Source organism: Pseudopodoces humilis, chromosome 9 (assembly GCF_049639895.1).
Source record: "Pseudopodoces humilis isolate 2021_Gansu_Grassland_sample_001 chromosome 9, ASM4963989v1, whole genome shotgun sequence".
NCBI classification, from domain to species: Eukaryota; Metazoa; Chordata; class Aves; order Passeriformes; family Paridae; genus Pseudopodoces; species Pseudopodoces humilis.
In genome coordinates, this window is record NC_142208.1 from 7,825,308 (window position 1) to 7,841,132 (window position 15,825).

Genomic DNA, 15,825 nt, shown 5'->3' on the forward strand with positions numbered 1-15,825 from the left:
TATAAATGGCCTTCTCTATAGTAGTTTATTTTGGTTTCTTTTTCTTCCAACCCCAACACTCTGGAACTAACTCCATCTTTACTTATGGAATCCAAAATTTGCTCCCCTCCCAAATGCACTGTATACACTGTCATGGCATTCTTACAGGGATTCCTTCTTGCAGCATTCTTCAGTAAGCAAATCCACAAGAAGCAAATAAAATTATGCACACGAATAGCCACTTTCAGTATTTCTTTCCCTCACAGAAAGCACACGTTCAATCTGCCAATTCAGATTTCTTTGATGTGACCAAACATGCATCTAAGAGCAAGTCAATTCACATTTGCAGTCCTTCACATGACAGTTCCCGAAGGCAGGAGAGCTGAACATGAGCTTTGCTGCTCACTGCACTCAGAGCAGTAGGAACAGCAGAGGGGAACTACACACAGGAATGAGTTTTGCACATGGTATGGCTACAGATTTACTGCTGGAAATCTCAGTGGGAGCTGTTTGGCATTAGAGGACTTTAAGCCAACACAGCAAAACAGCTTACACTTTCCTGAAGCCCAGCATTTTCAGTTTGGCTACTAGACTCCTCAGCACTGCGAAAACAAGTTTACATTATTTGACACTGCATTGGACACAAACCAAATCGGGTGGATGAAAGCTGCACTAAAAATTAATCCTTTTTATTCCCATCTTGGTTTACTTGCACACATTCTAATTCTGTTTCATGATTTTTCAGTTGAAATTGCCAATATCCTCAGCTCCCATGAACTAGAAATCATATTTAGGGTTCCTGGTATTTTAAGTCATACATATGTTTTGATGCAAGACAAGATATCTGGTAAATGTTTAATAAATTTAAATTGAAGCCATCAAAACTGCATCTTCATGGAAGCTGCACAAAAACATCGGATGGGAATAGTGACATGCTAGACACTGAATCTAGGCACTGACACTGGTCTAGGACAGTAATGAAAGTACACATCAATACAGTAGCATTTCCTAGATTTTCCTTAGGATATTCATTAAGTAAGAACCTCAGAATTGTGTCTGATCTAATTTCCAAGACAAGGATATATATTGGAAATTCATGCCAGACACCGATCAACACAAGGCTGTAATCTTCCCCTCCACTTTTTGGAATATGCATTTTCACCATCTTCCTCCTTTGCACCTCCCATCTATTTTCCCATTATCTTTACACCATCTTTGTCACTAACTCTTTATTATGCTCTTTATTCTTTCAAAACCCTCATTTAGGACTCCCACTCTAACCTCACGTTTCCTGCCATCCCACCTACCTCCTTCCAACTGGCTTCAGTCTCCACATCAGCCTCTCATTTCCTCTCAGTGTCTCTCTGGAAGTCTCTGCTCCATTCCCAACTCTGTCCTTTCCCACAGCTTTGTTCCCACTAACAAGAGCTCATTTGCCTTTCCCTTTCACAGGAGTTAACACAGGGAGAACATGTTGCCAACAGCCCTCTGAGACTGGCCGTGGCTGGTGAGTACTGCCAGATGGATTTGGTCTCCCCAGCTAAACAAAACCAATTCCAAAGCCAAAACTACCAGAGTGCTCAACAAGCATTTCCCGAAAAACACAAAAATTTTTAAACATTAAAAATCTGGACCAATAAAGTCACCAGAGTACTAGCTATGCCTGGGATTCTCTTTAGATTTGACTTATTTACAGAAAATGTTAGCCTTCCCAAATAATAAAGGAATTAGATGACCAGCACAGTTTTATACAAGGTTAAGTTTGTACAGATGTAAAGTTTAAAATTCTGAAAACTGTATTACAACTATTTTTCAGATATTCCCTCCTACTGCTACTTCAGGAAAATCACAGGATTCAAATTACAGTTTCCAGAGGAAGTCATTAAAGAGACTGGAATTGCTATCAATGATGGTTTTGTAAGTTTGCACTTGGTCTTTAGCATGGACTCTGTCTATATTTAGAATGCACAGTATAAAGAATGCTTGAAATCAAAGCACACAAAAATATCAGAATTTTACTGGTAACACATCAAATTTACAGGGAGATGATGATACTCATGTAATTTCAGAAGTTTTCTAGAACTTGATCAGGATTGGAGTGAAGAATGCAGTAGCCAGCCCTACCTGCGAGCGCTCCCATCCGCAGGAAAGTCTCCTTGGGGAAGGCTCTTACAAACACTGTATCAAGAAACTGGAAATACTATAATTTTTTGGTCAACTACAGAGTATCACATATTAGATATAATTGCTTCAAAGTATAAAATATAGTGTTCTCACCAGTAATATTCAAGGGCATATGATTTTTTTTTCCCTCCAAACTGTAACAAGATTCTTAAATAGATTTCCATCATGTATCTTTGTTTCTCTATGCTTTTGAGAGTTGGAGGGTTCTGGCCCCCTCCATTCAAGCCACTTTTTGTTCCAAATCAAAACAAGAATTCAAATCTGGTTTATTAACCTGACATATCATTGCCACACACTGAAAAATGCTTAATGCATAATTGGTGTGTTGAAACTAGCATCCCTTAGTTATTCATTTAGTGTCAGATATTTGCATACAATAATGCATTATTTTGGCAGCAAGAATTTCTCAACATCCCTTTATGCCTTCTCAACCACTAGGATTGAAACACTGAAACACTGATACTTGAAAAAAGATGAAACATGACACTTGCCCTTCTTTAACACTTCTCCAACCAAATCCAGGAAAAAGGACATGGTGATAAAAGAACAAAAATGTACTACAGACACTTAACACCAAGAGTTCATCTTCTCTCATGAAAAATACTCAAGAGGATGAACAACCCCTTCTCTAAAGGAAAAAGTACTAGAGTAATACAAATAGCATTAGTTTTGCTGCAACAAGGTCAAGCACAAAAATAAGCTTAATGCCATTCTAAGGAACAGAAAAAACTTGTAATTTCTCAGACCATGTACCAGATCTGACTGAAATTTTATTTTATGAAGCAACTGCATAGATAAGAAACCATTTTGCTCCCCCCTCCCCAAATACTGCCAGCATTCTCAAGAAACATTGCAGAGCACCCTTTATCTCCTGGCATGAGCAGCTTTCAATTCCATTGCAAAATTATATGTGCAATTCATCTACTTTTAAGATATGAACTTTTTTTTTTTAAGAAATCTACTTGTATACACAGTTCTTAGCTGGACAATTGCATAACAGGGTGAATCTTTTTTCCTGTTTTTAGTGAGGTCAAATAAGAGCTGCAAAGGAATTCTGCTGCACACAGAGAGCTGACACAGAATACCCAAACCAATGGTTCTGTTGTCATGGGCACCAACAAGGAAAAGGCATTTAAATGCCCAGATTTTTGAGAAAACCTTTGCTGAACTGGTATAAAAGTCAGACCCACAACTTTATACCTTGGGAACCAAAAATAAAGAGCTTTAGGAAAAGTTCTACTGACAAAAGAGTGCTGGCCCACATAACCCAGCAGCCCTGAATGCCCCCTGCGTCAGTGGGACTGGCACCAGGGCATGCCAGGCTGCAGGGCTGAGCTGCCTAGCAGGGAGCTAAGGAGGCAGGGGACAGGCTGGAAGCATGCAGCAAGGCAGGAGAGAGAGAGAAGACCACAATTGTGCTGTTTTCCAGCTGTGAAAACAATCGTGTCTCCCTTGATTTTGTTTCTAGCAGAAGTAGTTACCAGTCTTGCCTTTCCAAGTGCTTGCAAAAGGCCCAAGTGATTGCACCTTTATCATTATTCACAACAAATGGAATAAGGCTGTCCTGGGGTCTGGTGATCAAAAATCATTGTGCCTACTCTTACTACATGAAGGTGTCTCAAACTGCTGCAGTGGGGTTCCCTTTCCATTTACAGACTCTGGAAAAGACTGATGAAGTGAAAAAGCCCATCTTGCAGCACCTCTCTGTTGCCTGCTGTGTAACCAGGTGAAAAGCTCCTCTCCTGAGGGAACAGGTGCCCCCAGCACCATCAAACCAGCACCTCCCTCACCTCACTGCATCAGTTACGGACAGGGCACTATTACAGGGCACTATTTCCTTGTCTTTAAGGGTGGGGTGGCACATGAGCAAGGGAAGGCACCCAAAAGCTCTGTCAGGGCCTAAACCTTGGAGCAGCAGCAGCCTTTGAGTGGCTGACAGAGTTCCAGCTGGGATAAAGTACATTGCTTTCTCTGTAAGAATGACTCTGTGGGATGACTTTGGGCAAGTTGAGCCAACACTTTCATTGATGTGCACACTGAAATCAGTGCTGAGACTAAATAAATTAAACCTTGATCATGATCTAATATAAAAGTTACCTCTGTAAGTGCTTAAGCATCTAGGCACTTCAGGGGTTGAGGTGCTCTCTTCTCTGCATCACTACATCCCTAGCTAAAGACCATGGAACAGGAAGAGTCATCGCTCAACACATTTGGCTCCTACTAAGAATTGGGGTATAGCCTTTCAGGGCAGTTGGCACAATTTTCAAAAGCATCTGAGTGGGTGAGAAGCTCAAGTTTGTCAGAAAAACACATATCACCGCAGATCTCCAAGGGCCTGATTAATTCCCCCACCCCTTTTTTTTTTTTTTTTTTTAATTAGAGCTTAAAGCTCTAAACCAATTAAATAGCTATTCATAGCACTAAATTTAGGGTAGGAAAATTAGTTGATTATATCCCACATTCACTTGATCTGTTTTGGCTTTGGGGTTTTTTTGGTGAGAACAGCAGAAGCTACAATTATTGTAACCAGAAACAGCACACAAAGATATGAAAGTAGGTCAAGAGCAGGAATTGACCCAAGCTATGAAAAGCCATTGTTAGAGTCCTTGGTTCGTTAACACGTCTGAAGCACTTGGTAGTCCTGGGATGCTGTGTGACCTTCCCAGGTGGGGCTGATTCAGCATTTAAGATGAAATAAAGGTGCAAAATAAAACTCAGTGCCTTGCTGCATTTACAGGAACACAAAATATCAATTCCTTCTGCAGTAATTTACAGTAAAGAGTGTTTTCCTTTAAGATTGATAAATCAGCAACAGAGATAAGTAGTGGAAGGCACACAAGCAATTCCAGCACATGAAGTTCTGTTTCCTATTTATTCACAACATTTTAATGCACCTTTAGAGGTTATATGTGGCTACAAATGAAGAAATTGCAATTTTAGAAGTGAATGAAATTATAGGAGGACTTGTAATCATATTAACATGAGTACTTTTACCCCACACTTTATATGGGCATAGTCTTTAGAAAAGTAGCAGGATTCACTTCTATACTGAAAGAATTAAAAAATCAACTGTAACTAAGAAAAGTAGCTTCTGTTAGAAAATGTTTTCATGCAACTTAAAACATCTCTGAAATATGCAGTCTTTAATTTCTGCTGATTTTCCACAATACAGCTAGCTCCAAATCACTTTTTCACAAAATAAAGATCAGCCATAATATATATATAGTGGGGAAAATGAAAAAAAAAAAATTACTAATGTTTCTTTGGCCCAGAAGAAGGAAGTCATTTAAGGAAACCACTAAGAACCTCTTATGGCTGCAACTACATTAAGAAGGAGTAACATATATGTAAAGCCTTAAAGAAAACACCAAAGACCTAAAAAATAAGGTGATCCTAACATTATTTTGTATAGAATCACAGGATCTTTAAGGCTGGAAAAGACCTCCAAGATCATGAAGTCCAGCCTTCGAACACCACCTCTTCAATTAAGCTGTGCCATGACTGCTTGTTTTTGGTTTTTTTGTAACACTTCCAAGGATGGGAGCTCCACCTGTTGGAACTCCCTGTTACAATTTTCCAATTCTTCACCACTGCTTCAGTGAAGATATGCACACGACCACATAGAGCACAGCATTATCTGCTGAGGAATTAGGTAAGACAAAGAAGCAAACTGCCTAAACTGTTAGGCATTTTCTAGTTGCTTTTATGCTTATTTGACTGAACTAGGACTTGGCCAATTTCTTGGGGAAATTTCAGGTTATATAATTGCACTTTGCAGACATGCCAGCATCTGAGGAACAGCAAGCCACCTGGCATTTAGAAAAAGATTAAGTATGTAATGTAAATTTAGTGTCATAGACCAAAATCCTTTCAGTATTTCAGCAATCCCAGCAATAACCAAAAGCAGAGAAATCTAATTCCACTAAACTTCCCATTTACTACAAAATACTCTCAATGTAATGAGAATCTCCTGAAGCAAGGGTCCAAACCCACTTGATAGCACACAAGTACTTTTCCCTCTACTCAAAGGCTCTCAACATCTGCCTCATTGAGCCCTTTGCTTTGCTTGGGGCTGTTTTGCTTTGGTGGAGTTTTTGGGGTTGTGGTTTTTGGTTGGCTGGGCATTTCCTGGGGGGAAGGAAACTCTAGAGACTTCTAGACATGCTACAAGAGGTTACAGTGATGTTTAAAGGTCACAAGACTCCTAGATAATGATGCTGTGCAAGGTATTAACTCTTCCATCATCACTGATATTTAATAATAAAATACTGGGTTTGGACAGGAACATTGACAAAATTCTACTCTCATCCATTAGTCTGAGGTGGGATTTTTGCAGTGTGGAATTCCTGTGTGACAGTCTCACTTTTGTACAAATATGGGATTCAGCTCAGTTGCAGTACCAAGAGCAACACTGCATAACTTATGATGCACTGGTGTTTAAGCAGTGATGTAATTCCTCCGTGGAACATGTGTGTAAATGATGAAGTGCTCGCACATGGGACACTGAACTAGCAGGCACAACTCTGAACTACTCATATTAACAGCTCCTGGGGTATTTTACTGCTAGAGGTTTAGCTTTAAAAGCAGGCCACACTCCTTTCAAAAAACATTGTATTGGACAAACCGAAAATTAGGTACTTTGAAAAGAAAAATAAATTTTCTGAAAAGCATAAAATCAGATTTAAGATTTATCAGAAAGCCCATGGCAAAAGAAGAAATAACCTGGCAACTTATTTGCACACTTTCCTAAAGCCACACAGCCTGACACCACCGTTCTCCCTCCCTGTTTCATCTGAAAAGAAAAACTTCAGCTTCTATCACAGTACTGGGAAACAACTGGAAGTTGATTTAGAGGTCTGAAACAACAAATGTTTTAGCTTACTCTAGATATCTAAGGCTGTAACTCCCATACAAGTTTGGCCTTGAGTCCACTATGCAGTGACATTTATTTTAACAAAAGAAGAGTTCCAGCTTTTATCACAATGCCTCCTGAAACAGGCAAAGTGCTTCCCATGTTTATTGAAATGTTGTTCAGGTACAAGAATGACGTACAATAATTTGGCTGAAGTCTCTCTTCACTTCTCAAGTGTGATATTACAGTTATTAACTTCATTGTGCATATTACTTTCACAGCATAGGATGCAAAGAGGGCAACAAAAATTCAAACAGCCAAGTTGCACTTGGCCTGCAAGATTATTTGCAAAAGGCAAAGTTTAATGAAAAGTAAGAAATCAAATTGCCAGGCAATGAATTCCAGCAGTGCCCAATGCTAGTTATTGCTGCTTTCCTTCCAGTGCCTTCAGTGCCATCTTGTTTCTTGCTAGTCTCCTTGGATATGAATTTGACATGCTCTGTACTTGTGTTTGAGATATGCTAATGAAAAACAGCACGTAGGAAATGCTTTGATAACAGAAACTAGTTTACATTTTTTGAAGTTATTAAAAAAGATGAAAGAATTAGTAAAAAATAAAATCAAATGAAAGAAGTATAAACAGACATGGACTAGATTTTTATTGACCAACATAAAATGCATCAGTTATAAGAGAGGAAAACCAGAAAAAAACAAAAGCAAAACAAAAAGCCACAAAGCCAGAAACAGCAAATAAGAGAAGAGGTAACATAAAATAACAGCAGCTCAAGAGAGAAAGAGAATAAATAAATTAGTAACTTCAGAATATGATACAGATAAAAAAAATGAGCTGGAGACTAAAGTAGACAGAAGAGGAATGAAAATATGGGAGGAATTAAAAAAGAGCAAGAGAAGTCCTTTTTAAAAGTAAATGGTGGAAGAGATCCCAGAGTTCTACCTGCTCCCCAAGTTCAATTTATCTTGCATTTCCCCATACCACCTTTTATACCTTCCCAAAATGTTTCCTGCTCCAACTCTCTGGCCATCTTCCTGCTTAGAGCTACTAAGTTTCCAAGAGCTGAAGGGATTCTTATAGTGGCTGTTAACCAAAAGCTATTTCAACAGCATTCTGAGCACACACATATCCCATAACCTCTTTATGGCTGCTGGAATACAAAGGGACACAGGGGAGGGAAAATTTAGAAATAAAAAGGAATGAGGAATATAGGTGGAATCTGGACTCCCATATACCCATCTCCTAAAGAACACCTTCAATACCCATCCACAAAGCACTGCTTGTGAGTAATGTGACATTCACCTGCTTCCAAGGCATTAAGCATTCCAAATCCATACAGATGGGGAAACACATCAGCACATATAGTTAGGGTTCAGACACCTACCAAGTGAAGAAGAACACCCCCTCTCCAAAAGCAAAAATTATCCATGGCTAGTTTTAAGCCACCCTGGTCCCCCATGCAAGCACCAATGACAGCAAAGCAAAAAGGGCTGGACAACAAGAACAAGACAGCTCAGTGTTTAGGAAGGGGAGAGGGAAAATCCCATTTTGGAAAGTGTTTGTGGAACTATAGCATCTGACCATTTAGAATTTGGCAATCTACTCATGCCTTTATACCACTGTATAAATCTTTAAAAGACAATTAACAGCACTCCAAAGGAACAGTAACTACAACAGGGTGAAAAAGGATGTTGAGAGCAAAAGTTGCCATCTCTCAATTTGGTCTTTAATTCACCAGACTAGAGAAGATCTCAGACCTCCAGAACATGAGGCTTTGGTACATGCTGAGCTCTAAGCACCAGTGCAAAGCAGAGCAAACCGTGACAGTGCCAACTCTTCCATTACTGATGGAATCGGTCATGAAGTGCTTTATATTGTTCGCTTCCCTCCCTAAATCCTTAATGTTACAGGATGTCTTTGGCAACCTGAAAAAATGGATTGTTTTAAGATGCTGTGGAAGATTTGTATCTGTTTGTGTGTTTTCTAAACTTTTTAAATTTAGCTTTGTGATGAGGTGTTTTAGAAAACTCAAATAATAAATTTGAATTATCAATTTTTTAAAATCTACTTACGCTAAATTCAGACATTAGTCTTTTGCAATTCAAAAAAAACCCATCAGAAAATATTTATCAAGTATAAGTTAATGAATTACCATTATGATACTTAAAGAATTTTGGACTCATCAATTTAAGAGTTATAATCCATATAAAAGAAAAGAAACAATACAGAAGTTCACAAGTCATCTACTCTTAGTGCTTCAGCTTCACTATAGCACATTGTTTTCTAAAAGATCATTAAAAGATTCTGGATCTTGTACAGAATTTAATCTTCACATCTTTGTTGAATCTTACTATGCATACCTTGGCTGCAACTTTCAGTGCTTTTGTTTCAATTCAAAACAAAACATTATCTGTCCTTACTGATTTATTATGAGTAGTGCCAAATTAAAACTGTCAACAGCAGTGAGAAGAATACCACTAAGCCCTAAGTGCTTCATGACAGATTGACCAATATCTCAAAGAAAAGCAATGTTTTCCTAATGACTGTTTTTCCCCTATACTGGGAGGAAAGCTGTGAATGACCTAAGGCCACAACACACAGGATGTGAAGCTGCTGAAACTGCAGGCAAGTTATATTGCAAAACTATACAAAAAATGTGGTATGTCTTAATGATGGTTGGGTCCAGCACAGGGCTGGGGTAAAGCACTGTCCATCCATAGCTGCTGCTCCCTCACTGAATGACTCAGGCACTCAGTTCCCAGCCAAGGAGACCTCCAGAGATAGCATGTTCCGAGTTCAAGCCCCTGGACAGTCAGCCAGTTATTTGTTGCAGACTCTCCACTCAATCACAAAATGTCATTAAGTGAATCTAAGAGTATGTTAAACACTTGGAATATTTACCCCTATATAAACAGCTGCTGTAGCTGCAAATGGAAAGTTACAGAATTGCAAACAATTGGTATTAAGTGTAAACAGAACATATAAACCACATTTTATTTCACAAGACATAGGAACCTCTGGGTTAAGGGGTTCTTTGCTCCTATGCTGTCATTTACTGTCTTAGGTGTATATACACAAAACTTAGCACACCAGAACTGGCTAGAGAGTACGAGTCTTAACTCTAGAGCCACCCTGAAATCCACAGGCATTTGAAGCACTTTTTTTTAAGAGCATAGGATATTGCTAAAATGTCTTGTTTACATCACTATCTCACTATCTAAAGTTTCTATCATCATGAAGACTTTCCAGGATAATCATCCCCACTGTAGACACACTCAGTATGCTCCAGCTGTAATGTGCTCCTTTTCCTCGGTTTTTAGTTTTATCAGCTCATAACTCTTAGCAGTTTTATTTCTCATGGTACTCAAATTCATTCCATGTACTGATAGAGCTTCACCACATTATCTTCTACTTGAGGTCACTAATAAAGTATGGATGCTAACTGTGAAGCAGGGAGCACAGTGCCTGTGGAAAAGCAGGCAGCATAACTTTCTCAGTCTCTCCTGAGAAAGTGGCCTGGGAAATCCTAAGGAGGAATTAAAACAATCCTCAGAGATAGAAGACAGCCTTGCAGGTGCTGTTTGTCTGTTCCTTGTTTTCTTGCAAGAGAAGGTTGAGTGGTGGTGATGGTGATATGTTAGTTCACTGACCAGTAAGTGTTTTACCTTTCTGTACTTTCACGTGTCAGTCTATAAAAGAAGATCTGAGGTAATAAACCTTAAGCTTTTCTGTTCAACTCCCAAGAGAGTCTGTGTCATGCTTCTCACCGTTCCCAACAGAGCGACAAGTGCCTACATACATAACACCTGCATTTTTCCCGGTCTTAATTCTTCCCCCAATTTTCCCCATTTAAGCAAGATTCTTTTTCCATACAAGTGGGGAAGAGAAAAAATTAAATCAATTTGGACTTTGATACCATGTGGGAAAGTACCTCAGAGACAATCTCACTTTACACCATAGAAGTTTTATTAATCCTGCACCTTTCTAAAAACATAATTTTTCTTCCCAAGAGATCTTACTCATTTACTAAGGTTAGCCCACACCTCCAGCTGTACATTTTATATATAATATAGAAATTATCTCAAGTTCACTTTCTTGGTTTTTAAATAGGTATCAGTCTGGACAGAAATGCATGCAAGGTTAAAAATCACACCAAATTTAATTTTTTTATGCAGAAGAGAAATTAAGTGCTGCTTTCAATCAGTCACAGCTATGACTCCTTAAGAATACAATGCAGTTTATTTCAAAGAGAGATACTCCAGACTGTGTACTGTCCACACTAATAGGCTGGACTTCCAAAAGAAGCATAATTTAAACATAATATTGGTCATTCCTAAGAAACAGCTCCACTTAGGTTTCTTAGAGAACTCAAAAATGCATGCAGGCTGTCCCTGTCAGGGACACAATGAGTATTTACTGTTCCTGCTGGGCTTGGCCAACCCTCATCTTTGTACTCTACAGAAACAAACAAAAAACCCCACAAAACACCCACTCATCTGAAACGTTACCAGAAACACTGACTTTGGCTGCTGTAAAATAAAGAAACTCTTCTGATTGGATACCAGAATCATACAGCAGAAAGCACACATGCTTAATATAAAAGTACAACAATATTGATTAAATAAAGTACTCACAGAATTGCAAGCTCCTTCAAATGTGTTTGTGCATCAAATACCTATATAAAGCCAAGATAACTTCAACAAGAAATTTCTGTAAAAAACAGCGAACTGAAATGAAAACACTGCAGGTGACCAGTATTGATGACTGACTCTAAAAATCCAATTCTTTATTCTGTGGTCTCACTATGCTAACAATGAATCCCACCCCATAATAAGAATAAAATAAAATACCTTTTTTTGATTTTGCTCCAATCTTCAGCTTTGATGGCCAAGCAATCTGTGTATTTGTTTCTTCCATAATCTATTAAAAAAAGAGCATTTTCAAACAATTAAGTTTTTATTTTTCTCCTGCAAAGGCATATGTTCATTTTCTGAAAATACAATGTTTACCATTCTTAAAAATGTTGATTATTATTACTTTTAAATAGCCCAAGACATTAAACTACTATTATTACATTAAATAGCACAAGCATCTCTGGTTTTCTTGAGAACTTTTGTCTCTTAATAAATGTGTCTGAATTCTGATCATTCAAAAGAATTTCACAGAGCAAACCCAAGACACTCAATAGCTTCCACGAAGTTCAAATGACCACTAATAGCTACAGCAGGCTCTACATCCTTCTCAGAGGGAATTTCAAACCTTTACAATTCAACACAAATATTTCTTCAGTTACCTTAAAATGGTTTCTAAGTAAAGTATATCAAATTTAAATTGAGTCTTTTTGAGTATCCCTAAGTCAAGATACATTGTTTGCCTCACCTTCACCCAAAACCAGCTTTTTATTATAAACTTATCCAGACTGCAGAATTTTTACCTTTTAGTTTAGCAGGTCAGAGCAGACATTTGACAACACTTATTTATTATGACACAGTGTGTAACCCATCTGTACATCTCCAACCAGCCAAAAGGGGAAAAAACTATGCCCACACTCTTATACTGTGAAAACCATGCAGTCGTTTAGCTCAGTGTCAGCTCTCATTCCACTGCTACCTTTGGCTCAGTGAAAATTCCATCAGCTCTGTTACAGGCATATTATACTGAAATTTCATCCTGGCACAGAGCTACACTGCTTCACCAACCCATTCAGTTGTAACACATGAGAAGGAACTGTTTGACACCAAAGACTTTAGATATGTGAACAGAAATCCAGCTCCTAGAAATTCTGGGCATGTCTACTGAGATAAAAGGACATATCTTATACTGAGATCTCATCAACAAGCATGGGGAGCTCATACCCCTCATCACACTTAAGATGGAATGAAAAATTAAAATGTCAAAATAATTAGCAAAGCCACTTTCAAGAAGAAAACTAACGCAACAAGAAATCAGCTACAACACCAGTAACTTTTCCGCAACAGTATAATTCAGAATTAAGGTAGATTTCTCTAATAGTTCCTACTTCTTATCTTCTATATCCAATCCCAAGGACACCACAACAACTTTCAGATTAGTATGCCATGTGGAAAAATTAAAAGCATCAGCCAGACCTCATTATACTACATTTTTTGTTTCAGCACTATTAAATAATAAGTTACAGCTGAAATAAAACATTTGCAGGAGGGTGAAATTCTACCAGCAACATACATACACTTTTTACCATTTTTCAATCCAGATGTGAAAAAAAACTATTTCAAAGAATCCACTTGTCTCTGATAAAGGGCTTTAGGCCAGGATTTTTTTAAAACTGTGCAACAGGCAGTGAAATACACAAAAAATAGGAAGGCACTAGCTAAAAGGAAATGGGAGATGCTTAAACAAAGAATGGTACAGGACTGAGTTATAGAAGATCCAACATAAAAGGAACCACAAGAGAGGAGACAGAAGAAGAATGCATGTCATTCAAGGCAAGTGTTACATCCCATCAGTCCTCTACCCTTCCAATAAAGGTTGGAGACTTCTGTCTTAAAGAAATTAAATCCTCCCCATTTCCTACATTTAACTAAAATAAAAGGAAAACCCACAACTTCACAGCTGCACATTCTGGAAACATATGACAAATATGCATATGAGATCTTCAAAGGAAAAGCAGTCTGACTGCCAGCCACTGAGATTTGGCCATCTACTATCTTTGTAATCCTAAAATTGCCACATTAGAACAAAAAAGACAACTCAGTTTGGTCACTATAAAGACAAGTTTATCACCTATCCTAGACAGGTAAAAAAAAAAGGTCAGGATGCATTTAAATGAAGTACATTTACTGAAGTATCAAAATGCTCAGTCTGTGCTGGCTTTCGGCTCCAGGCAGTAATGTTACAATACATCAGGACCTTCACAAGAACACTTAAAAAGAAATAATTACACTGCATCTTAAATTATTATTATATTTAAGTTATTGCTTATGTATTGTACTTATTATAACACCAGAATGTCACAAAGCTCTGGAAAACTTTAACTGCTCTAATAAAAACTCAGTTTGAACTTGAAAGTAAAGATGATATTGAAGACTGTGTAGATCACTGTTGCGTCAACTTTTTTTTTTTTTCAGATTTACCATTCAAACCCAGGCAGTTTTAAGTAAACCAAGATTTTATTATTTTTCCTGAAAAATCATTCCATGACAACCTCAAGTGCATGTTGCAAGGGAAGAGCTTTATTAGAGAAAACTCAGTGTGTTATGCCACATATCCTGAGAACAGGGGTTCTGCTCTCATGAACAAAAAGAGAGAAACCAAGCACTCCAGCTATAATACATTTGTTCCAATTGTATAAATACTTGAGTTACATAACATTTAGAGGAAATTCAGCCTTGGGATGACTCAGAGTTCATGTTCTCTGCTGAACAGCACCTCTGCATAGCTTCCCTTATTTCCAAATATAATAAGTGAGAGTGAGTACTAATCAGTGCTCTTCTCACTTTGAGGGATCAACTGACCAAAGGGATCAGGGCATATCTAGCATCAAGGTTTAATCCACTAGTAAATAACCTCATGCTTCTTCTCAAAATGAAGGAAAACCTAAGAAATTATCTTTCTACAGCTTTCCTTCCTCCCCTTTTCCCCAAGTGCAATTGTGGTGTTTACAAGCCAAAATATGTAAGCTATTCTCTGTGGAGAAAAAACAGAAGAGGACAAGACACTGGAAGACACCAACAAAACAAATCAGACTGTACTCTGACCCTGAAAAAATTGGCTCTAGTCATAAATCATTGGGCCTCCAGGAAGAAAAAAAAAGGTCTAACCATAAGGCAGCTGGAAGACAAGCTTTTGGCTTCCTTGTATTCCAGCTTGAAAAGTTTATAGTTTAAGCACTTCAGGGATTTTTTACATTAAGACAGTAAGAAATTATTATTTCTTTTGCTGTATTTTTTGTTTAGCTGATTTTGGATGGAAATTGGAATGTCCTGAATGCAACAAAACCAACCAAACAAAACTCCCCCAAAGCCCACAAGTATTACAGAATTCAAAGGAACTATTTTACACATAGTAGATGAACACAACATATACAACAGACCTTTCTTCATTTAAAGCAAGCACATTAAATCAAAGTATTATTCTTTATAGTTAGTGTTGGTAAGATACCTATTTCTGACCTTCCCACCTTTGGGATTTGGGCATCTTGGCCTTTTCTGCCTTGGGTATTAATCACAGTGGGTTAATCTATTAGTGGGCTTCTGCAGTTTCCCAGTCTGAATTCCTTCCCCACTTTAGTGAGATTTTTTTTCCATGCAAGTGGGGAAAAGAAAAAAAGAATAAGTAAGTTTGGACTTCAATACCATGTGGGAAAGTAACTCAGAGACCGTCTCAATTTACACCATAAAGATGCCTAGTCTGAATACTTGGATTCACAGACTTAAAATATTCATCTTGCACCTTCAGCTTTCAGAAAAGTTGCCTTAGTCCCCTCATTTTGTATACATTTACAGCTGTATAAACAAATTTATTCTAATGGTTTATTTGAATCATGGAGTATAACCTAGATAAACATTAAAGAAAAATAAATTTCCATAGGACAAGACCTGAAGTGAAGAGACACAGCAGACAAGTGAAATTCTACATGGGGTAATCCTTAGTTCTTCCTCTTACAATGCATAAAGGGTGATGCAGCACAATCTGAGAGGATGACTAATCCCTGAACATGACTTTTGGCAGTGAGAACAGAGCAATGGGTGTAGCTGGAACCAGAATTTATATTATATTAATATTATATTAAATGGTTTGTTGTTTTTTTGGTTTGGGG

General features: G+C 37.9%; 1 protein-coding gene across 1 annotated transcript in view; it reads right to left on the reverse strand.

The window, feature by feature from the left end:
* Nucleotides 1-15,825, reverse strand: part of BICC1 (BicC family RNA binding protein 1) — a 92,612-nt gene that overhangs the window by 35,038 nt on the left and 41,749 nt on the right. Inside the window, exon 3 of the mRNA XM_005520437.3 lies at nt 11,879-11,948. Within this exon, the coding sequence (XP_005520494.2) occupies nt 11,879-11,948 (70 nt within the window). The remainder of the gene's footprint in view (nt 1-11,878; nt 11,949-15,825) is intronic.